The sequence below is a fragment of the Strix uralensis genome, chromosome 3, assembly GCF_047716275.1.
Source record: "Strix uralensis isolate ZFMK-TIS-50842 chromosome 3, bStrUra1, whole genome shotgun sequence".
Classification (NCBI taxonomy): Eukaryota; Metazoa; Chordata; class Aves; order Strigiformes; family Strigidae; genus Strix; species Strix uralensis.
The window spans coordinates 59355420-59381080 of NC_133974.1; the positions used below are offsets into that span (position 1 = coordinate 59355420).

A 25661-nucleotide genomic window follows, 5' to 3' on the forward strand; every position below is an offset into this window, starting at 1 on the left:
ATAGCAAATGTACTGTCAAATTTTGCACTGTGTGGAGCTTGCTAAAGGGGAAACACAAATGGACATGCAGGAGTAACGTATGGCATGCACACAGAGAGAGTGTAAACATTAGTAAACATGTTCTGCAGCAACTCCATTATAGGTCATTAAGAAATGAGAACTTTGCAGGGAAGTCATGCTAAATTGTAGCATTGTGTCTCTAATTTTTAGCCCTTGAAACCTGCGAACTGTGAGTCAGGTTTAAATATTAACACATTTGGGTGGCAAAGGGGAAAATACTGAGGGATAAGAAATTAAACAAAACAAGTGACTGCTTGTGTGGGTGGTGAGAAACAGCAATGTTTCTGTTATGAAGGTAGAAACAGTCGTCATAGATACAGAGAGAGCTGGTTCCAGAGCCAGTTAAAATGTCCATGGAAAGTCAGCCAATATGTGACAATATTACTAAAAGTGAAAGGAGAAGGATAAATGTGTGGGAAAAAAACCCAACGTGGTGGAGTTCACAGTCTACAGCTATCGAGTTTTGCTTTCAAGGATAAATATAGCAGAATTATTGGATCTCTGATTCCCAAGAATTCGTGAACACATGATTTTGCTTAGAGCTGTATACTCTAGGAACAGAATAGGTGCCATGAACTGAAGTTCTTGGGTCCCGAGCTAACACTAGAGCAACAAGTGTTGCAGTTGGAATAACTGCAAACATTTTAATGCTCTTCAAAAATTCTTACAGATCAATAAACTTTATTGGCTTTATTTACTTTGTGGAATCTGATGGAAAATATGGCAACATTTTTTCTGATTCTTGTGCTAGCAAATGAGTCAGTAAAGCCATCAAAGTTTCTCAGACACTTGGCCACAAAGCAACAGGAGTTTAAAGATAAGGCTATAGATTTTTTTGTAAGGAAATTACAAGAAGAAAATAATCAGGTATCAATTATAGGAAAAAAAAAAAAAAAAGGCAGTTACTATGCCAGGGAAAACATTGAAGACTGTTTACCTGATCTTTCTTGGGACAGCAACACAAGGCAGGAAATTTCATACTACTGGGAAATCTCTAAATATGCCAGAAGCAACTGACAAGTGTAAAGCTATTCTTGGAGCACAACAAAGCTACAAACAAGCTAAAAAAATATTTCAACAGTATGTCTGACAACAGAATCAAAAAATTAAAGACATAGGTTCAGTTGTAGAGTCAACCTTGGACAGAAATAGTGTTAGGCTGATATTTGAATTTTACTGTCTGCACAGGTGGTTTGAATTACTTGCTGGGTATATTTGCATAGTTTTCATTATATCATTCAAAATGAATCTGATCTAAAACAAAAATATCCTTATAAATAACATTGGAATAGGAACTTTGTAGTGGTATCGGTATTTTTCTTTAATCACAATAACTGGAAAGGAGGATAACGTAGTAGTGAAGTAGCATTTATACTGATGATATTACAGCAGTCACGTAAATGTAGTTAGACATATTTTCCACTTCTGGGTCTCAAACATTTCCATTAAGAACAAAAATGAACCCTTATTTGAACAGTGGAGCTAAAATCCTTCTTAGTTATTATTAGACTGTTTTTCTCCTTTTATTCTTGCAGTGCCGTATGTACATTTAGAATTTATTAACATTTTGAAATTTGTTCTTCTGGCTAGAAAATGCTGAACACAGCTTAAAATGTCATCACAGGAGGGCCCTTTGAGTAAAACAGCATCCCTTTTTCTCTGGAGGCAGCTAAATTGGTTGTGCAGCTCTCCCACTTGAGGATAATATGTAACAAGCAGGAATAGATATGTACTTTTTTACACGGGGATCAAATCTCCAACATGTTCTTTTGTGTTATTCATTATTTTTCTATCTGCAACACATTTTTTTCTGTGTTTTACCTTAGACTTTTAAGCCCTGATTAGCAGTCTTCAGACTCTTGCCCACCCATAGAATGTCTTACTTATCATTTATCCTGGAATAAGAATTATGTTATCCAGATAGAGGGTAGTTAACCTTAAACAAGTGCCTTCTAAACACTTAGACAACCGATCTTTTACATACATCTTTCACAACTGATCTTCAGTTCAAGAATCAGAAAGAAGTGATATTTGTATCATGTAATAGGTTCCTGTTAGGTATCTATTACTGAAAGGGTTAGAGCAGGTCTACTCTGCATTGTTTGGGAAAGTTTTACCTCTCCCTGAACAATCTTCTTGATAAACTACCATTTAGAAGTACAATGGATGTCATAGCTATTTCCAAATCAAGACTAGTTTTCATAGAACTGTTCTTTAATAAATGTTTGTCTCTGAAGGTGCCACAACCCTTGTGATAGATCTTTAAAAAATATAGCTATGTGGATAAAAGTCTTGTTATCTTCCAGTTGTGAAACTTAATGAACCCAAGCCTTCTTTTCCGCTAATTCCTAAGATTTAATACAAAATAAGAAAATTGGCCATAATGCCAACTCTTACAGGATTCTGTTAATTACAACTCTGTGTCCTAGACATGCTATACTTTACATATCCAGTTTAGGGTCCATTTCTTATTTGCTTTCTAACATGTAGAGAGTGAAAGAATCAAACTAATCATACAAAAGGTTCTGTATTTGCTGGACAGCTCATTGTCTCTTTCTGTTGAACTCCTGTGATTTTTTATTGACATGCTAAATCCACAAGGTTTGGAATAGGTTGGGTATCAAAAGGCATATATAGGGAAGAGCTGCAGACTTACCACACCAAACAGATATTCTCAGCCAATCTGTCACAGCAGTGATTTATACATGCTGGCTATAGATCATTTTGAGGAAGGATTCTGAACAGTCCAATTCTTGCCAGAGTCAAGAATTTAGGGGACAAACTTGTTTCTTAAGACAGAGATTCAGGACTTCCTGTTGTAGGCAGATGTTCCCTTAACTTCCTTTCATCAATAAAAATGTTGCACTGTAGGCTTTTTAAGGCTTAATTTCTTCAGGTTTCTATTCAGTGGTCTTTCAGTTTCCACAACAAAATAAGGTATTAAGACAGAAATCCCTGCTGAATAAAAACAATTGTGCAGACCAGCTTCTGGCTTCTTTCCAGGGAGAGTTAGGGGGATCACATCTGCAATCTGCACTTGAGACCTTGTGTAAGATTTGCCATTTATTAGTTTGAATGTTCTGCAGGAATACCCCATGGAATAACTAAAAAAAGATCCACTTCAATGTTTTCTAATACACCTTCAGCGGGCAAAAGCATCAGCACGCTTAGAAGAACAGCTCTGGGATAAATAGGGAATGTGAGTTAGACATCCCAGTTGCACAGCAGCCTCTTATGATGCTTCATCTGCTTTCTGCAGCATTTTGTTCCAAAATGAGTGCCACGGGAATGTCATCATGACAATAGGTTCTCACATAAACTGGAAGCAGACAAGGTTGCCACAGAACTAATTCAGCCAAAGACACTGCAAATGTTGGAGACTTGCAGAGGACCAGGGCGCACTGTCCTTTCCGCCCCATGCATTCACTCCCAGGCAAATGTGGTCTCAGGTTGGTTGAGACAAGCAAGTGTTCAGTAATGGGAAAGGACAAAGATTTCTAAGGATTCCCCTCTCCCTAGGTCTGGCTTTTGCTACTCAGCCCAGTTAACACAATGAGCATTTGCATAAGCCCTGAGATGAATCTATCCTGATACTGCTAAACTAAGACTTTCCAATTCCTTTGGACCGGTTCTGTCTGGTGGGGGAGAGTTGTTTTTGTAATTTTATAGCTAGATCTATGTGACAAGTCAATGGGTGTTCTAGATTTTCATCTTTTCATTTTAATGCCAAACTGCTTTGCAGTCACTTCCATTGCTTTTCTATGGAAGTGTGGTCCTGCAGCTAAGAGATTGCAAACATAAGCTAATTGTTCTTTTATCTTTCTTGCCATTTCATTAGTGTTCTGGGACAGAATCCAGCTGCCATGGAAGTTTGCTTAATCCTCCAACTCTAATTTCTTGCTGACCACTACTGACCTCATAATGATACTCTGACATTTTTCTTCCTTTTTTTTTTTTTTTTTTTTAGCCCCTTGGAGTTTTATACTTATCTTTCTGGCTTTTGTTCCCAAGTGCTTACCTGAGGCACAGATCCTATCTACATTTTAGAATTATCTTTTTCTTCTGTCAGTGAAATTACCCTTTTTATGCCTTAAAGATGTGACCATATTCTCCAATGACCTCTTGTGGCTTATGTATTTGAACATTATCTTATTTACTTAGCCTTTCACTTCTTTCTGTTTTGGGACATTTTTGCTAACTCTCTTTGCAGTATTAATATTTCTATATCCCTTACCCCTTCCTGCTTTGGAAGTTCTCCTGTTTGTTCTCTGTATTACTATTGCTATGAGATGTCTGTAATGAATGAATGAGGACAAAAGAAGTTCTAACAATGAGAGAAGACTAGAAAAAAGCAGCAAGATTTGGGTAATCCTCTGAAATTTCTTGTAGATGGAAGGACAGCAGAGCTTTTCTATGGGACTGTTTCTCTTGAAGTATCATCAAAGATTGGGAATGTATCTGCTGAACATTACTGAAGTCCCAGCAGTGCATTTACTCAACATCTGAAGTTCTAAAGGATGATGGGAAAAAAGAAATCACTGGATCTATTTAATGATTTGCATAATGATAGTCAGGTTTGGCAATAAGTGTTTACACATAAAGTTGTCTAGCATTTTCCATTACAGGACCTTCATATTTAACCACTTTTATGAGTGGGCTACAGTTAAGCCCCTCAAACTAAAGTTTTGCTTAAGTCTGTTTGTTATTTTTCAGTTAAATCAACTCATCCTTTTTGATCATCTAGATCAGTGGAATTAAAAACAAAAATATTAATAGGGGTTTTTTTTCGACAGGCATTACACTAATGAGTTCTAATAATTCTTTTTTGCAATGCCAGTGTGACATTTGACATGGAAAGAAAGAGGGAAGAGATGCCACAGGGCATCGTTTCAGGCTGTTATTTGTCCCCATTGCAAATTCATCTAGCTTTGTTTGAATAGGCAGTGATTTCAAATTAGGGGATGGCAGCAAATTCTAGGCAAGACAGCCAGCATGCAGCCATCCCGCAACTGAGCCACAGTGCTGAGGGAGCAGACTCTACTCCTGCTGAACAGACGGATGAACCCTGGGGGCTGTGCGGGCCTTCACTCTGTTGGTGCATCTCCTGGCTCGGGCAACTGGCACCTGTGTGGGATGAAAAACAAAAGAGACCATGCTTTCTTTGCACCAACCATGTGGAGGAGAGGAAAAAAGCCATTGTTCACTACAGGGAAAGGGAGGAGGGCAGAGCGCAGAAGCCTCTAGCCCGTATAATTGTGGCTGGTAGGGTATTGCTTCCTGTAATTTTGTTGCCTTGATGGGCACAGGTCTGTTCTGAGAGGCTGAGGGTCTCTAATGGCCCACCTGTAGATCAACATCTCTCTATAATAGCATTTTAGGGTTTCTTTTTGTTTTCAGTGTTTCCTTAAACAAGAAATAAATATTTTTATCTATGTATTCATAGAAGACTTATCTGGGAGCTAAAAGAGCATTATCCTCCTGCTATCATCAGCTCATGTGGAGGACACTTCTTATCACACATTATTAACTGTGGCTACCTGATTACATAACACCCATTATCCACAAAAGTACAGTTGTGAAAATACCTACACACATTTTTATATTCACTGGAACAAGAGCTATTAAAGCTGTAAATGTAGCACCCAAGACTGAGAAAGTTCCAGAATTGAAGCTGCCTCTGGGACTTTATTTAGCCGCCTGTGTTTTTGAATTATGCTACAGTCTTTAATTGCGTGATCAAAGCGGGCATCTACTTATTAGTGCACAACATGGGTTTCCCTCACTGCTAATGAATAATGTTGCCTTCAGTGCCCCACACTCATTTGCATCAGAAATGTCTCATCTCTAACATGGGTCTAATAACTATTGCCCTGCCCAGCCAGGGTCTTAGGAAGGTAATCCATGCTTAAGATGTACTCAGAAGCTGCAGTAAGTCAGCTAGCTAAGAAAATCCAACAAACAACTGAATGTGGATTATATTCAGTAAATAAAGCACAAGACTGGACTGGGTGATGAAGATAAAAGAAATATTGAACAGCAGCATCCAGTAAACTCTGCTGTGATACGTGAAAAAGAATTGGATGTAGATGTAAATTAACATATGTAACTTCTCATTCCCACTTTTCTTAATAAAAATTTTCTTAATGTTACTTAAATTTTCTTTGGATGCTTGGAAGCATCTTTTTTTCCTTTGCATGAAATACATTATTGTGCTTGGACAGGAAATTCTTTTTGAAACATTCAAGCAATCAGGCCACCAGCATATTCTAATTTAATTCAAGCATGAAACATAAGCATGAACTTTAGCTTCCATAGTTAAAAGTTTTTCCAATGGTCACAAAGTTATCCTGTTGGTCTTAAGGCAACAGCAATTAAAAAATGACAGTATTTTCCTACTGAGTGTTTCAGTACTTATTTCCACATACGGAGAGGAGTATGCACTTGATCTGGAACTCTGAAATGGAATTGGAGAGCAGGGTAAACCTGTTCAATTTTCATTATACCTTACAGAATTTGAAATAATTAAGTCCGGTCTCTTCAAAAACCAATTGCTTTTCCAAGCAAAGTTATCAGTCTGTCATGCTGTTGCCTCCTGTCATAAAGCTGTCATCACAGTCTCTCTGGTGTGGCAATGCTGGGGGCACTGGCGAAGCTTCTTGGCTCGGTGGTGCTCAGATTTTGCTTGGCAATCTAGGTTGCTGCAATGTAAGTCACATGGCTTTTCTACCACAACGTGGGAGCTACCATGCCTTTCATTATGAATGTCATCAAATACCATCCTTGACATCTGGATATATTCCCACCCTGCTTGAAGTATCAGCTGTTTATTCCCTCACTATTGACCTTTCTTACCTCCTTATAATTTGTTCAGCTATCATCCTTTCAACAACCTGCTTTTTTTCTTTTATTTTTTCATGAAAAGTGCCGGGAAAGGGTATGTGTAACATTGAGTGTTTATCAAAGTAATGGGTATCCTTTTCCATCTGAGCTGTGCATAGGGTCATAATGCCAAGAAAGATCTGTGAGAATCAAAGAATCACAGGAAAAGCTTCGTTGGGAGGGACACCTGAAAATGATCTTGCCCAACACCCCTCTCAAAGCAAAGTAAAGTTGTGTAATCTGATGTTTCAAGGCAGCTTTTGGAACCTATAGTCATACCATTGGGTTTCTTGACTTTATTTGCTGTATCTCCTAATGTTGTTATATCAGAAATGCTGTAACTGGTTGTATTAATGATATAGGATATATTCATATGCAACTTGTACCTTTCAAGTCAGTTTAATTCCCTCATCCTGTAATTCTCAAGAATTTTTTCAAAGACTTGTTTAATTTAAAGGTTAAATAATCTCTTTAGATTCCAATTTGCTGAGTTAGGACTGCTATAAAAAGAATGTTTAGCCTTGCCTTAGCTTGAAATGACATCTAAGCTGAACAATGGTTCTTTTCAGGTGATACATATAAACAGATATGTAGCTATATTTTAATTTATTTTCTACACCATCCACGTATTTTAATGATGGGTTTACAAGAACTCTGGAACACTGTACTCCAGAGGCGGTTTTTTTTCCCTAAATCTTTTCCAACAAGTCCCCAGCCTTTGATCTTTCATTAATCACCAGTTTGTTGTAGGAAATAATCTTCTGAAGTTTTAAATGTTTCTTGCCAGAACTATTTTAACTAGCTGCTTTCCCCTCGTAATAAGTACTGTGCACAATTTTTTTTCTTGTTTCATCATGGGCAATAAGTAATGTTTCCATGAACCTTTTTCCATTAAATTCCTCTTGAGAATGTGAAAATGAAAGATTTTTTATGCCTAAAGAAATGATGTGATGTTTTTACTAGAGACTACCCTGTGATTAAAGGTTCACATTCCAACTTCTTCTTCTACCTTTACATGTAGATCCAATTTTATTTTATTGTAATTGTTAGTACTGATGCAGTTATAGTCTCCATGGAACTTTGTGACCCTGACTCATGCAATGAGGGAAAAAACATTTTTAAAACAATATGTTTCTTAATTAAAAGACTGACTAAACTACTGATACAAAAAAAGAAAAAAAATGTTCATTAAGTTTCTGTGGGAATAGTGTGTCATCTCTGTAGGACAAACTAGGGCCCTTTAAAACTTCTCAGCTATATGTTGCCATATAATAATATGTTTTAATTCACAGAATCACAGAATTGTCAAGGTTGGAAAAGACCTTGAAGATCATCTAGTCCAACCATTAACCTGACAGTTCCCAACGACACCATATCCTTAAGTGCTCTGTCAACGTGACTCTTAAACACCTCCAGGGATGGGGACTCCACCACCTCCCTGGGCAGACCATTCCAACGCCTAACAACCCATTTTGTGAAGAAATACTTCCTAATATCCAGTCTAAACCTTCCCGGGTAAAACTTGAGGCCATTCCCTCTTGTCCTATAGCTTGTTACTTGGTTAAAGAGACTCATCCCCAGCTCTCTGCAATCTCCTTTCAGGGAGTTGTAGAGGGCAATGAGGTCTCCCCTCAGCCTCCTCTTCTCCAGACTAAACAACCCCAGTTCCCTCAGCCGCTCCTCATAAGACCTGTGCTCCAGACCCTTCACCAGCTTCGTTGCCCTTCTCTGGACACGCTCGAGTAATTCAATGTCCTTTTTGTAGTGAGGGGCCCAAAACTGAACACACTAATCGAGGTGCGGCCTCACCAGTGCCGAGTACAGGGGTAAGATCACTTCCCTGTCCCTGCTGGCCACGCTATTTCTGATACAAGCCAGGATGCTGTTGACCTTCTTGGCCACCTGCGCACACTGCTGGCTCCTGTTCAGCCTGCTGTCAATCAACAGCCCCAGGTCCCTCTCTGACTGGAAGCTCTCCAGCCACTCCTCCCCAAGCCTGTAGCGCTGCTGGGGGTTGTTGTGGCCCAAGTGCAGAACCCGGCATTTGGCCTTATTGAAACTCATGCAGTTGGCGTTAGCCCATCGCTCCAGCCTGTCCAGATCTCTCTGCAGAGCCTCTCTACCCTCGAGCAGATCAACACTCCCACCCAACTTGGTGTCATCTGCAAACTTACTGAGGGTGCATTTGATCCCCTTGTCTAGATCATCAATAAAGATGTTAAACAGGAGTGGCCCCAAAACTGAGCCCTGGGGGACACCACTCGTGACCGTCCGCCAACCGGATTTAACTCCATTCACCACAACTCTTTGGGCCCGGCTATCCAGCCAGTTTTTCACCCAGCAAAGCCTGTGCCCATCCAAGCCACAGGCAGCCAGTTTTGCCAGGAGAATGCTGTGGGAAACAGTGTCAAAGGCCTTTCTAAAGTCAAGGTAGACAACATCCACAGCCTTTCCCTCATCCAATAAGCAGGTCGCCCTGTCGTAGAAGGAGATCATGTTTGTCAAGCAGGACCTGCCTTTCATAAACCCATGCTGACTGGGCCTGATCATCTGGTTGTCCCGCATGTGTTGTGTGATGGTACTCATGATGAACTGCTCCATCAGCTTCCCGGGCACCGAAGTCAAGCTGACAGGCCTGAAATTTCCTGGATCATCCCTCCGACCCTTCTTATTTATGGGCATCACATTGGCCAATTTCCAATCTGTCAGGACCTCCCCAGTCAGCCAGGACTGCTGGTAAATGATGGAAAGCGGCTTGGCGAGCACCCCAGCCAGCTCCTTCAGCACCCTCGGGTGTATTCCATCCAGTCTATAGATTGTGTATGTCTACGTGATGCAGTAGGTCACTGACTCCTCCTGGTTTGCAGGGGGGGCATTCTCCCAGTCTCTGTCTTCTGGCTGTCCTCTCAGTGTGATCCAATTCTGCATTTTCAAAGCTTTCGTTGTTTCAAAATTTGTAAAACGAGGTGAGGTTGTATTTTTGCATAGTTTTTTTGTCCTTTGAGTTAGAGGCATATAGTGCACAATACTTAAACTATACTCCTAACCTGCTATACTCTCTGAATTTTATCTCATAATGGCTTTGTTCATCAGTGTCTTATCTGTAGATACTGCTTTCTTTCCATTTTAATACTGATACCATAGCTTTCTTTGTAAAAAAGATGTAAAAATGGTTTTGGCAAAGCCCATCTTCAGTGAGTGCAAAAAAAAAAAAATGTACAAAGACGTAGTCTATTAGTATCTCAGCACTAGCATTTCTTCCTACAAAAGAAATGGCACTTTCAGGGTTATACAGGCTACCCATGTAAAACCCTTACTTGGCACCTCTGCATACTGAAACTGTCCAACTAGCTGATAAGCGGGCGCCATGCCACTGAAGCAGATGGGCATAACTGTAGAGAGCCAAAAGACAATGTATGTGCATCAAGTGTGGATGTTGGTGGCAGGCTTCCCAGTCAGTGATGTCTTAACGATTAAATGTCCTGAGTTTTTTGCATCTGTAGTTACAGAAATGCCAGTCTTACTCCTGGATGGTGTTCGAAAATCTCTCCTGTTTTACTTTTAAATTATAAAGAACTTTTTCAGAATGTTTGATCTTGAAGGTACTTGAGACAAGAAAGTTAACAGTAAAAGAAATAGTAATGATAACCTTTGCCATTCCAAAACAAGCACCCAAAACTGAGATACAAACTGGAGTTCCAGAGGAAGGAGAGTAAAAGCATTATTTAGGGTATTTGAGATACACAGTGGAAAGAAACAACAGGTACTTTCAGGGAAAGAAAATCAGATACAGAGAAATGCAATTACTGTAATTTTACCAAAAAAGAAGGATTTCGAGGTTACATCATGAATGAAAGAGACTCAGAGGCATCAGTAATGAACATTATGTTATTCTTTAAGAACAGAGTGTCAGGAAAATAGAATTTGGCCAGTCTATGTATATTAAGAGGGCTGGACCACAGTATTACCTGATTACATCACCAGTTTATTCTCAGAACCGGAAGAACCTGTCGCATGCAATATTTTTAGCTAACGTTTTTTGATGCAAGTTGACATTGAAGAAGAAGACAGTTTCTCTAAGATACTGTAAGAGAAGGTTTTTCTTTGTTTCCTGAATAATACAGAGCCAAACGTGCACACAGAGCTGGGTGTAAACTTTCCTGAGGAAGGCCATAATTCATCCAATAAACAAAAAAAGTGTAATGAGTTCTGGTAATTTGAGTAAAGTCAGATATTGATTGATGATTGATTGATTGGTTGATATGGAAGATATTTTTAGAATAGTACTTTCTTTGAATACATTCAGTCTGGTTTCAGTGTGAAATGAATGGTATTTAGACACACATAGTCTTAAATTTCCCTGAAGAAACTAGAAAATAAAGTCCATTTTGAATTTTATGCTCTTTTAGAAAGAGTGATGTTGGAGTATCTACTTATTGTTATAGCTTCCAATTTCTTTTTTATCTCATTGAATACATTCAAGATTGAAAAGGACTGAAAAAAAAGCCATGTTGCATTAAAATATACTGATCTTGCCAAATCAGGAAATCTTGCCAATCAGATGTACCAGAAGGGAATAAGGGAAGGGGAAGTGTGTTCTTTGTCTTCCTCTCTCCCCTCCCTGTGGCTCATTAACATCACTCAGTGTGTCAGTCACACTCCTGTGGGCACTGTGACAATCTCACAAGTATGCACCCCCTACAAAAGGAACTTGCATCTAACACAAGGAAGTTGCATCTAACACTGCTCACCATACTGTTTCATGAAGCTACTTTTTGTGCATCTAGAATTTGGCTCCATCCACCCAACTGTCGTAGCTTCCTAAACAAAATTCAGTCTGGCTCCATACTACAGTTGACTAAACAGCTGTGCTAGTTGTGGTCCTTTTAAATTTGAACACTCTGCAGATCCGATTTATGTATGTTTGTGATCTCCAAAGAATGGGAAGTGACCTTTGCAGTTGACTGGTACTTTCAAAACAGTCATCAACCGCTCAAAAGAGAGCTGCCAGCCAGTGACTTAGAAAGTCTGTGTGCTCTGTTCCCCAGCCTGGAGACACAAACTCTCCTAGTGTCTTAGCCACCATCCAATTTTTTCCCAAAATTATGGAATTTTTTAAAATTTGTGCTTTAGAAAACAGTTCAGAGAGAGGTAAGAAAGCACCTGATGGTCCTCACTTATTTTTCCTATGACAAATATATCTTTAGCTTTAATTAAATCTCCTTTGGAATATGAACACCAAGGACCAAACTCAAAGCCCTGTGAACCCAATGGCCAGGTTTCTCATGGCTTTGACTGTTAAGGTGTTAAGTCAAAGAAAATGGAAGGAAGAAGATAATATCTGGGAAGCTGAATACAAACCTTTCAATTTATCAAAAAGATCTTATTGTAAATGGCTTAGTTTTAGCAAGAAATTTGATGTATTCACTGAGGGAGATGGATTCCCTTTATAAATAGTTGCAGTTGGCACTCAAATACTGAGGCATCAATAAAAGAATCTAGATAAATGTCAGTATACTTCTGTTCCTAGCAACAGTATCTATTAATTTTATTTTTTGCATTCTGTTAAAAATGAACACTGAAAGGATTCTGAGTGTCCTGATTTGTATTTTTAATAGGGAATTTAAATGGGCACAGCTGCTAAAAGCTCCATTAAAATAAACTGTTCAATGACTGAATTATAATCAAGATTTTTCTTTTTGGGTGTTTCTGAAAAGGCCAGAGACACCAAGGAAACAGTCCATACATGTGTAGCTCTACCAATACGCTGATGTCTGAAAGAAATTATGGCTTCCCATCTTTCCAGTGGGAAGCCCTTCTCATTAGATTACAGCAAGAATATATTTCTTATGTTTATTTTATTTGGACAAAACCACCTTGCCTTCCTGTCTGCACATTGTCCAGTCCAAGCAGGAGGGAGAGACAATGCTCCCACTCAGGTCTGATCACTCAGCAGAATAGTTAGGTTCCTTCTAGGGCTGCCTGAGGTTGAAAAGGACCTAGAGAAGTGGTCCTCAGCTGGTGAGGCTGGTTTACGCTGGATGAAGTGCAAGCATGTGGCAGGGTGAGCATGGCACAGAGTCCACATGGAGAAGCACTGCTACCCACAGAAGGGTTTGACAGTCAGCGAACCTTGGTGGACTGCTCTCAAGAACTGATACCATCAGTGGACCCTCTCGGTAGGGTGGTGGTCCCCAGATGGGGCAATGGGCAGGGAGGGAGCAACACCATTTCTTGCTAAGGGGCTATTCACATATTCTGCAGAAAAGCAATTACACAATCTATTCTTGAGCATTTTTCCAAATATTTCTTAACAATTGAGGCAGATTTGTACGTACAAATCTGTTCTTCCACCTATCACTTTTGAGCTAAATGTGTGGGATTTTTTTGCAGTGGATTCATTCCGTCATAAGAATGAGTCTCAGGTGAAGCCTTGAATAAACCAATAGCAGTTTATAGTAGCCAATGATCTTGTTCATGTTTTTTATTCATTGGTATTTCATTGGTAAAATGTTCTGTGGTGCTACAAGTTACAGTGAAATTTTACAGAAAAAATTCCTGCAGTTTTCCCCTAAGATCTAATAATTTAAAAATATCCATAGATGACAGCTTGAATTCTTGTGAAAGCAATTTCTACACTGATCACTATATACAAACTCTGAGGAAATCTAGGGCTTGAAATGCTTAGTGTCTTAAGAATGGTCTAGAAGACAGGGTTTGAAAAAAATCTATCAAAATGTTTCTAGCCTTTTCATTGAAGAACCGAACCTCCAAAATCACATCATTTTGATTTCTGTCTTTCTTCTTTTCTATGCCAACTATAATATGAATTTAACAGCTGATAAGAACTGCTCAGAAAATAATGCTGATTCAAAGCCATGGTTTCAAGTTTTTAGATCTTGTACAGCATCGATTTCTAGTACTAGTAGCTCTTGAGGTAGATCCTGTTAGATTCATGTTGGAACTGAAGCAGATATATAGAAGAGGATCAAAGCAACACTATTTTAAGGTTCACTATTGCCTGAACAGCTCAAGTTATGTCTTGAAAAATAGAGATATTACTAGAATTCCAATATAGAGAAAACATTTTGAGCTCTATTTAAATGAGAATTATTTGTATGTCATTTTCCTGTTACTTATATTCAATTAGTCATTTCTATTTTGAGAGACTTTATAGTCTCTTCCACAAACAAAAGAAAGAATGCCCATAAAAACTAGGAAGGTAACATAAGAGGAAAAATATCAATCCATCTGTGAATATATGCATGTATATGTATGTCTCTGCAGCTGGGTGGATGTGTGCTGTGTGGCAATAAACTGAGTATTCAGATATTTGAAGTTGCTTCCTGCTGGTAAATGTTTCACAACAAAGATATGATCAAAAGAAGTACAGGAATTGAATGATGAGTGAAGCCAAACCAATTAAATGTCTACTGCTAAGTCAAAAGATAAAATAAATAGGTCCTGTTAAAATTTCTGCCTTACCTTACTTTCCTTACTACATATAATGCACTTTTCTTAAAAAGGTCATGAGCTTTAACATATGGATGCAGAAGAAACCTAAAAAAAAACCCAAACAAAAAAACAAAGAAAATAATTTAAGATGACAAGAAGAAAATTTCTCTACTCCCCATTTGTAAGAAATATTGTCTTTTTAAATAAAACTGTCTTTAAAGTAACTCCTTAGTTACAGAATACTTTCATTTGGGGATCTAGAATATTTGTAACACCCAGTGTAATGTAGTAAATTGACTGAATAATGCTAAAATATAAGTTTTGTGTTTCTGTGTGCTTACTTTTACATTTTGGCCATTCACCCTTACGGCATCATATGAAAAGAAATCATTATGTATTAAGAATAGAGTGACTATACTGAGAAAATATTGTGCATCTTTCTTATGAAGGCTTTATGAATGGGCCAATATGTCTCCTGCGTTTTTTGCGGGTTCTTGGAATGGACGTTTGTCATTTAGTGTTTAGGGTGATATTTTAAGATGGTACAGTTGGACACTGAAACAGAAACTGAAAGACAAACAGAAGTAATGTAGTAGCCAAAAGCAGCTGCCATGTTAACACTTCTCCCAGTCTTTTCCACTAAAAAGCTGTGAATCCAAGAAACAGAAAATGAACAAATTAATGATTCAACCTTAAACATTAACAGACCATCAGTGTGTGTAGGATACAAGAGACAATAGTTCTCAGATGTCTTTTCAGCAATCCTTTGGGGATATTTTACACTGGTGACATTTAAATTGCTTTGTTCTTTTTGTTTATGTGGAAAAAAGGGAGTGCATATCTGCATAGTGCAGTGTTACTATCTCATTTTTTATGTCACTGGTACAAGATTTTTAATGGGCTCTGTGACACTGGGAATTTTGCCTTGGAGTAGTTTAGCTTTCCAAACAGCAAGAGTGGAGTGATCTGTGTCAGACACTGAGAAATAAAACAAGCCCTGGAAGTGCCTTTTCCTCTCAATTGACTGTAATGGGAATCTAGACACTGCTCAGAGGAGGACATCTGCATTGCAGACATTTAAATGTGGGCAGATGGATACAACTCCTGCAGTAATGTGCAATGTAGAAATCCAGCTACTCTTGTGCAGAAGGAGTTGGAGCTATGTCTTCAGAAAAAAAGTGCATCTCTGTTGTACGTTCTGAGCCCAGAATAATTCTAACACACAAGAAAATGGAAACAAACCAAAAGAAGCCAAAAAAAAAAAGGAACCCAGTGAGTCCCACCCAAACTATAACTCCCTGACTATGAGTAGACTGAGGGGTGACCGCACATCATAACAACATGATAGGCTCTGGGCTGTCCATCCATTTTCCTGGCAAAACTGGCTGCTTGTGGCTTGGATGGGCACACACTTCGCTGGATAAAAAACTGGCTGGATGGCCGGGCCCAAAGAGTTGTGGTGAATGGAGTTAAATCCAGTTGGCGGCCGGTCACGAGTGGTGTCCCCCAGGGCTCGGTTTTGGGGCCACTCCTGTTTAACATCTTTATTGATGATCTAGACAAGGGGATCGAGTGCACCCTCAGAAAGTTTGCAGATGACACCAAGTTGGGTGGGAGTGTTGATCTGCTCGAGGGTAGAGAGGCTCTGCAGAGAGATCTGGACAGGCTGGAGCGATGGGCTAAGGCCAACTGCATGAGTTTCAATAAGGCCAAATGCCGGGTTCTGCACTTGGGCCACAACAACCCCCAGCAGCGCTACAGGCTTGGGGAGGAGTGGCTGGAGAGCTTCCAGTCAGAGAGGGACCTGGGGCTGTTGATTGACAGCAGGCTGAACAGGAGCCAGCAGTGTGCGCAGGTGGCCAAGAAGGTCAACAGCATCCTGGCTTGTATCAGAAATAGCGTGGCCAGCAGGGACAGGGAAGTAATCTTACACCTGTACTCGGCACTGGTGAGGCCGCACCTCGATTAGTGTGTTCAGTTTTGGGCCCCTCACTACAAAAAGGACATTGAATTACTCGAGCGTGTCCAGAGAAGGGCAACGAAGCTGGTGAAGGGTCTGGAGCACAGGTCTTATGAGGAGCGGCTGAGGGAACTGGGGTTGTTTAGTCTGGAGAAGAGGAGGCTGAGGGGAGACCTCATCACCCTCTACAACTACCTGAAAGGAGGTTGCAGAGAGCTGGGGATGAGTCTCTTTAACCAAGTAACAAGCAATAGGACAAGAGGGAATGGCCTCAAGTTTTACCCGGGAAGGTTTAGACTGGATATTAGGAAGTATTTCTTCACAAAATGGGTTGTTAGGCGTTGGAATGGGCTGCCCAGAGCAGTGGTGGAGTCCCCATCCCTGGAGGTGTTAAGAGTCACGTTGACAGAGCACTTAGGGATATGGTGTAGTTGGGAACTGTCAGTGTTAGGTTAATGGTTGGACTGGATGATCTTCAAGGTCTTTTCTATCCTTGATGATGATTCTGATTCTGTGACCTGACCAGAATGTGCCTCAGATTTCTTCCTTCCTTTTATGCTTATTGATTCTTCCAACACAAATCAAGGGGAAAATAGAGTTAATACACTCCTATATAAAATCAGGGCTTATAAAACAGCCCAAGGAGCTTGAACGTTTATACATAGCCACTGGATGTATAGAAGCCTCTGGGAAGAAATTTTAAGCAGCACTTGCTCTGTATCTGCAAGCAGTGATTGCTCAGGAGTAAAACCCCAATCCAACAATAATTTTCTGTTTGATAGTGACCAGTTCTGATGCACTTGACAGTTCAGCATCTTTCGGTCGGTTTTGACAGAGAACACTAAGTATTAAAGTGTAATGTAAAGGAAGCAAAATGTCAGAGATATTTTTTACCTGAGGGAGCAATGGGAAGGAGAAAATATATATACATTTGTGACTGATGAAAGGCTGAAGAGCCAAGGACTCACAATGCCAAAGATTAAAAAATTCCCTGATAAACACAAGCAGGCAAACTAGACTGTCATTTCAACCTGAGACAGAAAAGTCCAGCAACTCAAAAATGGATCGTACAAAATCAATTCACATTTGCTTAGAAACAGAAACTCACAAAGATGGACAGCTCTGACACTATAGCAATGATTGTTTAAAAATAATAATAATTAAACAAACCCAAACAAAACAGCAAGAAGAGTCTAAGTCCTAACGATACAAAGAATTCAGCCAAGAAAAATTAGTGCAAGCTGCATTCTGTGACAACGAACAAGCAATGAAAAAAATCCAGAAGATTATGTCATTGCTACAAGAGATTCCCAGTACATTCAAGAAAGTGAATGAACATTTAGTGAAGTTGAACTGGTTACACAAAGCCCTCTGCTGCCAGGAACATTATTATTTGTTGTCAAGGCTACTGGTTTTGGCCCTGAGCTCTCTCCTATCGAGGTCTGTAGGTAACTGCTGGGCAGGGAAGACTTTCATCTGGATCATTAAAAGCGGAGCGTGGTTGCTCTTTGTGTTATGTTGCTGAGAGCAGCAGTTCTGCTTAAAACAGCTAGTCCTCATGCATTCAATAACTGAATCTCTCCTGGGTGTGAATTTGGCTCCTGATTCCTCTTTGGAGTCAGGCTGTGGTTTCTGATCCTGCTCTGCACTGGAGGCTTCCCACTGAGGTGTGGCTCCTGCTGGTTTCTAAAGCTGGACTCCCCACCAAGCTGTGCTTCCCACACCATCATCAGCTCTCAGGAGAAAGCCTCAGGCAATGGCAATGGGAAGGAAACAGCAAAATGTGCAGAGAAGATTAAATTAGAGATTGGTGCCTACCATGGCCACATGAAGTCACCCTGTAGACTGCTGTCTTTGCCACTTCAAATGGACTTCTCCCAGGGGAATCTAGGTGAGATCTTTTACTAGTTCCAGGATGGTGGAAGTGAGGCAGAACTTTTACTGTTTGGTGCTGAAGAAGTTCAAACAGACAACACCACAGAAGTTTATGACAACTAAACCACGGACTTAACTGTTCAGGAACAGCTAACCACCAAATAGTTGTTTCTATTTCAGAGGGGCTTTTTAAAGGTAAGCAGAGCTGTAGGCACCTCAAAGATTAGCTGAATGTTATCGCTAAGTTTAGATAGTATGTTGGTGTCAAGTATTCGGAATTCCATTCATTATCAGATTTGATGAGAAAAATATAAGTTTGAAAGTTGTATTTCTAAGTGATGTATCTTCATAGACAGAGGAATTAGGGGAAAATAACTTTAGAAGCAAAGATAATTATAACTGTGAACAGTTGTTACTGTGTTATTGGAAAGAGGTGCTCATTTCAGACGTGTTGGGCTCCAGGTTATCTTTGAACAACTCAGGTACTGTTGCCCAGATAGCATAAACAATCACATTTTCAATTACTATGCCAAATGTAGTAATTATCATTTTAGAAATGCACTTAGTTTCTTTTTCCTGCATGGAGCATGCAAGGGTCTTGGGGCGTAATATTTTCAGATTTGGAAGAATCTGCAACTAAAATTTTGTACATTTCTAAAAAGAAGATAAGTAGCAAATCACTAATCACAACAACAGTTCATTTGGTTTGAATTGCACAAGGTAGTAGCTTGTGGTTCTGGAGCCCTTGTATCCCTCAGTCAAATGTGATTGTAATGGACTCGCATATCCAAAAAGAATTTGGGAGCAAGAGAAATGCCATGTAAAGTTCTGTGGAAAAAATGCTTAAATTTAAAATGCTTATATCTATCAGAGTTGCTTACTATTTATACTCAAAAAGTATGTGACATATGTCTCCTCCAGGCAAAGTGACGAGTATTAGATGTGAGTTCTGGTGAAGAGGGTTATGTCAAAGGCAGCAATGGGCTACCTGGATCTTTAGTTCTTGTGCCCTTGTGATCATTTTCTATTGGGCTGTGGAATTAAGTCTAGCCATTTATTTCTTTCACCTTCAGTTTCCCTGTTAGTAAAATGGAGGTAATGTGACTTAGACAAAATTGAAAGAAGTGTGAAGAGGGATGTATGGATTCTTAGTAGTTACATGTATTTTAATAATTCAGTTTCCCATTCCCCAAGAAAAAAGACATCCTATATTAATTTGTGAAGATTCATAGCAAATTTTCAAACCTGTAACTACACAGTATCAATAAAATATAAAGTAGGTAATTTTTCTCATAATTCTTTGTAGAGTGTTATAAATTCATGTTTACTTGAAGAATGGTAAGTGTATTCTACCATAAAAGAGCTGTATTTATATAATTTATTTAAAAAACAAAACAAAACACTTTTACTGATTGGCTACAACTTTGCAAAATAGTAAGTATTTAAATCTTCAGTGTTAGCCTTCCAGTTATACCTCTTTACAGTGTGGATTTCCATAAAAATAATAATCTGTGTTGTCATTGCTATGCCTCCTGTCAGTATCTCCTGCTTGGTCAAGTGTGTGTGTATCAAGGTTCTTGTCTTGTTGATATGAGACTGCTGTAGCATTGTGGTGTCTTCTGTCATATAATGCAGCTGTCTTGAACTCCCACATATGAGAAAAAAATACAGCTATAGTCCTTTGAAGAACTCTTATAAAATGTGTTTCTAATTAGATACATATAATAGAGAGTACCAGCGGGATTTGTTCATTGTCACAGACCTTCAGAGCTGAATTTCCGCAACAATTTGCTGAAGCACATAGACAACAAGAGGCATTTATGGCTGCATGTGATCCAAAGATAAGAGATGTGCTAGATCTGAAGCATCTGAAACAAGAAACAGTGGGAAGCAGAAGCATCCTTGTATTTCAAGACAATTATATTCAGTGTTTATCCGCAGAATTCAGGCAGCAAACACTCAATATAATATTTCAAAAGGAAGCAGTTTAAAACATACTTTTAAAAGACATTTTTAGACCTTAGCTGTAGTCCAATAACAGCAGATGCTTGTTAAAAGAATGTATCTAAAAGTCAGATAAATTCGTCATTTTTTTGGTGATAGACTAGACAGTGGAAAAAAGAAGTTTCACTTCTTCAGGTAAGCATAAGGCTCTCTGCTGGGACAAGCAACTCCAAAGTGCCTTGGAGTGTTCTGCTGCATGTGCTGTGCACAGGGAGATTTTTAATCAGCTGTTGCTTGCATGCAGTGTGACAAGTTGTGCCATGAACAGCTGATCTAATGAAACCTAGTTTCCTGTGGCTCTCCCACATTTTTTTCCCTTTTCGTGTTTACTGGTAAAATGTGATCTTGTAAGTCTTTCTCTATATGAGGACTTACTAGAGTATCTCTTCCCATTTGTAGTTCTATTTTCCTGAAACTTTTGTGAAAAAATATCTTTGAATCTTCTAGACTTTTGTCCAGTTAGCTTAAAATTTTTCAGGAGCACAGAAATTATTTCAAAGGAACAGACATCACACCTGGATATTACTGCTTAAGTCTCATTTCTCTGGGAAACCAGTCTAAATGCAGTATTTAGATTTTTCACTATAAGAAATCCAATTATCTTCATGTGTCAGATGAAATACTTGTATTAACTCCATCAGAATATATGTATACTTTATATAACATTAAAGTATTAAAATAACTGGCAAAATCCAGCAAGTTAAAATGCTGCAGAGTTTAAAAAAAATGCCCAACTAAGATTATTGAATCTAAATTAATGTTTCCTTCTCTTGTTCTGGTAGTTATAATGCTCCATGTTACATACAAAGCCAGGTGTACCATGAGCAAGCTACAGGAAAATGAAACGTTCCATATGCTTAATGTTTCGGAGTCGGTTAAAAAAAAAATAAAGAGTGTGTTAAGACCATGCATCTGAATTAAGTTCCCATGTTCCAAAGTTTTATGAGTTTTTATGAGCAGCCTACTCTCAAAGAGTAGATGTGAATCAAAGAAGCCATGAAATCTCCATCCCTGGCGATATTCAGACCTCAGCTGGACAAATCCCTGCACAACTTAATCTATGCTGGTCGTACTTTGAGCAGAGATTGGACCAGGTGACCTCCAGAAGGTCCATCCTGACCTAAATGAATCTATGATCTATGACCAGATCAATGGACCAGAAAGAGCTGTCCTATAAAGTATATGTAATCTGTATGCTTTAAATTACCTAAAATTACTTCTGTGTAAAGCAATTTGAACCTTTAAAATTGTATTAGCTTCCATTAGATCAAACCAATATTTATCATTATTCTTTAAAATCTGTACATGGTCTACCTAATAGCTAGTCTGGTTGGCAGTTGGTTATCTATAAAAATAAGAAGTCGGAACAGGCCTAAATTTTACTCGTGTTGGATATAGTCTCACTTTAGATCCCCTGAGAAAGGACAGAATTGTATAACTTTCACAGTATCTAGAAGATTAAGTAGAAAATGGCATGTTGAATGATAGACAGTCTGAGCAAAACAGCACTTGCAAGAGAAATGCAAGAAGAATCCTACACAGCTTGTTACTGAATTTAGAGAATGAGATTGTCATTCATGACAAACAATGGTTGTCATGTATTTTTTGTAAGGGATGGATAGTGTACAGTTGAAAATATTGTCTGCTTATTCAGACGGTGAATATAATATGGAGGTGTGCAGAAAACAGTGTTTCCTGATTTGGAAAAGTAGTTTAACAAAATTTAATCAGTACAGTTTGGAGAAAACTGTTTGGAGAAGACAAAGTCTGTAAATACATGAGAGAAATGGGCTGATGATATAAAAGGAGGAAATATTCCTCAGCGATAACAGGTAGGAAATAGTGTCGTGTCTGTCATATTTCACACATATGCAGTGCGGTGGGTCTGTGGAATGAAATTAGCAAACATGAAGAACTGAATTGTGAACAAATAGAGGATAGATACAACAGCCATTAAAAAAACATTTGTAGATTTTAAGGTTTATTAGATGATGGAATAATTTGTCAAGTGAAGTTCTCAAGCAGTGACAGATAAGAGTGGCAACAGCAGGTCAAGCTTTATTATACAAGATCCTCCAGCATTATGTCAGGGAAATGTAGCTTCCAGTCCTAGCACATAAGGTCTTATGAATACAAAAAAGAAACAAAGTAGTGGACAGAAGGAGAGAAAACATGTATTTCAATACCCACATCAGATATGTGAATAAGAAGTTTGGCAACCACCAATGAACAGATATTGATTAAGCATGAATAATTCTCCTGTACACTGTAAACCAAACCAAACCACAACCAAACTAAACCCCCAAAAATTGGTAATTTAAAATGCAGTCTACTCCTGAGGGTGTTGAATAATTATGAATCATGCTTTGGAATGCCACAAAATATATTGATAGAGGCAGATGTCATGACCAAATCCCTCCATATTTTGTAGAAATACTGCAAAATAACCTCTCTATATAGGTTTATTTTCTTGAGGTTATATATATAGTTTTAGTTTCTTGAGACTAAATCCAAAGTGTTGCAGAATCCAGTGCCTAATTCAATTAGACTTTGTTATTTAGTAAGTTATATTTGAATAACCATTTGAATAAACAGCTCTGCCCTTCTCACATATAATTGATATTACATGCCTCTCTTGATATTGCAGTATTCCCCATCTGAACAATAATAAGAGATCCAGATTAGTCTCAAATTCAAATATCAGATCTATTAGCTGTTTTCCCAGATACAGATATTCTGGTGTGACTGAGTACTCACTACGTCACTTTAGAATGTCTGTGAAATGGAATAATTTATTCTGGATTCTCTTTTATATGTAACATTTTTATTTATATGCACCATATTTATACTCTTGTCTTGGATTGAACTAATAGTCTAATGAACTGAGTTTAACTCAATTGATAGTGAAATTATTAATGTGCTGTTTCTCTCTTCCTCCCTGCAGTATGCCGTCTGGCTGGTCCTTTGGGTTACATGGAACGTGTTTGTTATCTGCTTCTATTTGGAGGCTGGAGACCTTTCAAAGGTAATTTACCATTGGCTACGTTTAAGTCATCAGCACTTTGTTAACATACCCCAGTTGAAAGGCTGTGTTCTGTTTTAGTCATCCTCATAATGTTATTAGAATGAGGGTATTATGATGGAAATTTGGAGTATTCTGGGTATGTTAGAAACTTGTAATCTAGACAGTAATGAGCATATACCTTCTGATGCCCACAACAGTAATGGTAAAAGAAAATTACCTCCTTTTGCCCCCTCAGTAATTCTGCAGTGCAAATTTCACCTCTATGAGAGACATTAATTAGTGATTTCATGAATACAAAAGATTACTATCTCAAGAGTAAACAAATATTTTTTTACCATTTAGCTTGCTGTTACTTAACTGGATTCCTTTCAGGGGTCTTATACCACAGCATAATAATTGTAAAATAAGTTGTCTTTAATTAAAATAAAATGTAAACTGGGGTGCCAGAAAAGATTGCCATTTTGGCTACAGCAGTGGTTTTTAACTTGGTGTTTCTGGTAGGAATGTTATGATTGCACACTTATACACAGTCAAAATCCATAGGAAAAATATATTTTCCTAAGAATGACATCTTTATAGGGTTTTATTGACACTGTAAGTCATAACACATAAACTAGCAGTTGGTAATGTGCTCAAACCAACATCTCAAACCAAAACTCCTACATTCTAAGGCATTCCCAGAAGGCTGGCAATTTGTGGGATAAAAGGTTAGCAGTGGTAACAAATTATTTTGTTAAAGTAATAAGCTTCAACTAAGTCTAAATATTACTGTTCATGCTGAGTTGTGCTCACAGTGGTGTGAACTGACCATCAAGGAGAATCCCAAGTGTGAAAGAGATCACATTCTCTTCTTGACTTAGATATTTAATTGCTGTTCCTGACTGAAGGGACTTTAGCCCAACTGTAAATTAAAGAGGTAATTCTCTGAGCCTTTGTGAGTTACTGATATGTTATGATGCAGAAAGTTAAACACAATTATAGGAAGAATAAATGAGGTAAAGATACTTCCCTACCTGTATTTTCCCTCAAATCACCCCCAAAGTATAAAAAAATTCTAGAGACTGGGAGATTTCATCCCCATGTATTCTGTTTCTTCAAAAGATGCTGACTTCAAAAGGATCAGAATTTCATTTCCTGAGGGTGTAAAGTAATTTTGTACAGGTAAAACATTTCCTGGGTCTTATACCTTCAGAGAGGCCAAATCTGATTAAAAAGCTTGGCAAAAACATAGTAAATAAAGTAACTTGCATATATTATCTTTTATTTGGTTAAAGTTCTTTCTGTATTGCTAAATTAACTAATGTATATAACAAACCTGGCAACTGTTGTTACAATTACACTCAACCTGATCCACCTTCTTTCCACCTGCTTATTTCAGCCACCTGCATTCCTAAACTTGTAAATGTTGGGATGTTTATCATGCCTGGGGAAGTGAAAGGAGGTAGGAAGGTAGGGAGAAAGGAGAAGCAGCTGTTTCAGCACAGTGTTTTAATGGGTATAAATCCAGCTTACAAACACTAGTGCTAGTTGGAATAAAGATGGGACAAACTGAGTATGTAAGCCTGGAACTGATTTTTTTTCTGAACACTAAGGCTGTGTCATCTAGAGTGCTTCCCAACTAACCATATGGTTCAGGCTTATATTTGGGTGCAGTCACAATTTTTATTTGGTCTTTAGAGGTATTATTTGTTCCAGTGATATGATCTGCCTTGAAACACCCAGTAGAGTATATTCCTTCCACTTCAGGTGGTTTTTAGACCAACAGTATTGGTAAAGAGAGGGAGAAAAGGAAAAGTTCCTGGAAAATTGATATAAGAAATAGGTACAGATTGACTCATTAGCTACAAAATGTCTAATTCACACATGAGACATCACTCTCCTCTCCCCTTCAGCTGCAAATCGTACATCAAAACTTCCCCACATGATCAAATCTTCTGCAAGATCTAGGGCCTAGAAATGTATGTCTAATGGAAAGATACCCAAGTGTTTGGATGGATAAAACTTATCCTCTTGTTCTAGATCATTCAGAAGCTCCAACTGTTTTACAGATGTAGGTATCCTACACAAAGGATCATTTTAAGTTTTATATCTCTCAGTCACATTCATATGTCTTGCACTGAATCTCCTTTATTATTTATATTTTCATCTGGGAATAACTGCAACTTCAAATCTGTAATGATACTCCTGTGTATTTTTTTGTGTTTGGAATAGCACGTAGAACCTTGAAAAAAGCTCTGGGTCTAAATCTGTTCTAAATAGAGAATAAAAAATAACCTTTAGGTAAGTACCAAAGGGATACCTCTGAGGTTGTAAACCATGAGAGAGGATCCTACACAGCATGGCTTTAGGAATGGATAGGTTAAAATTACTGCCTAATAATAGTTCAGCTGGGTATAGTTTATT

At 38.5% G+C, this 25661-nt stretch overlaps 1 protein-coding gene across 1 annotated transcript in view; it reads left to right on the forward strand.

The window, feature by feature from the left end:
• The window catches only part of NKAIN2 (sodium/potassium transporting ATPase interacting 2), a 579783-nt gene that overhangs the window by 290396 nt on the left and 263726 nt on the right, over positions 1 to 25661 (forward strand). The window contains exon 3 of the mRNA XM_074862421.1: positions 23178 to 23258. Coding sequence (XP_074718522.1) covers positions 23178 to 23258 — 81 coding nt within the window. The remainder of the gene's footprint in view (positions 1 to 23177; positions 23259 to 25661) is intronic.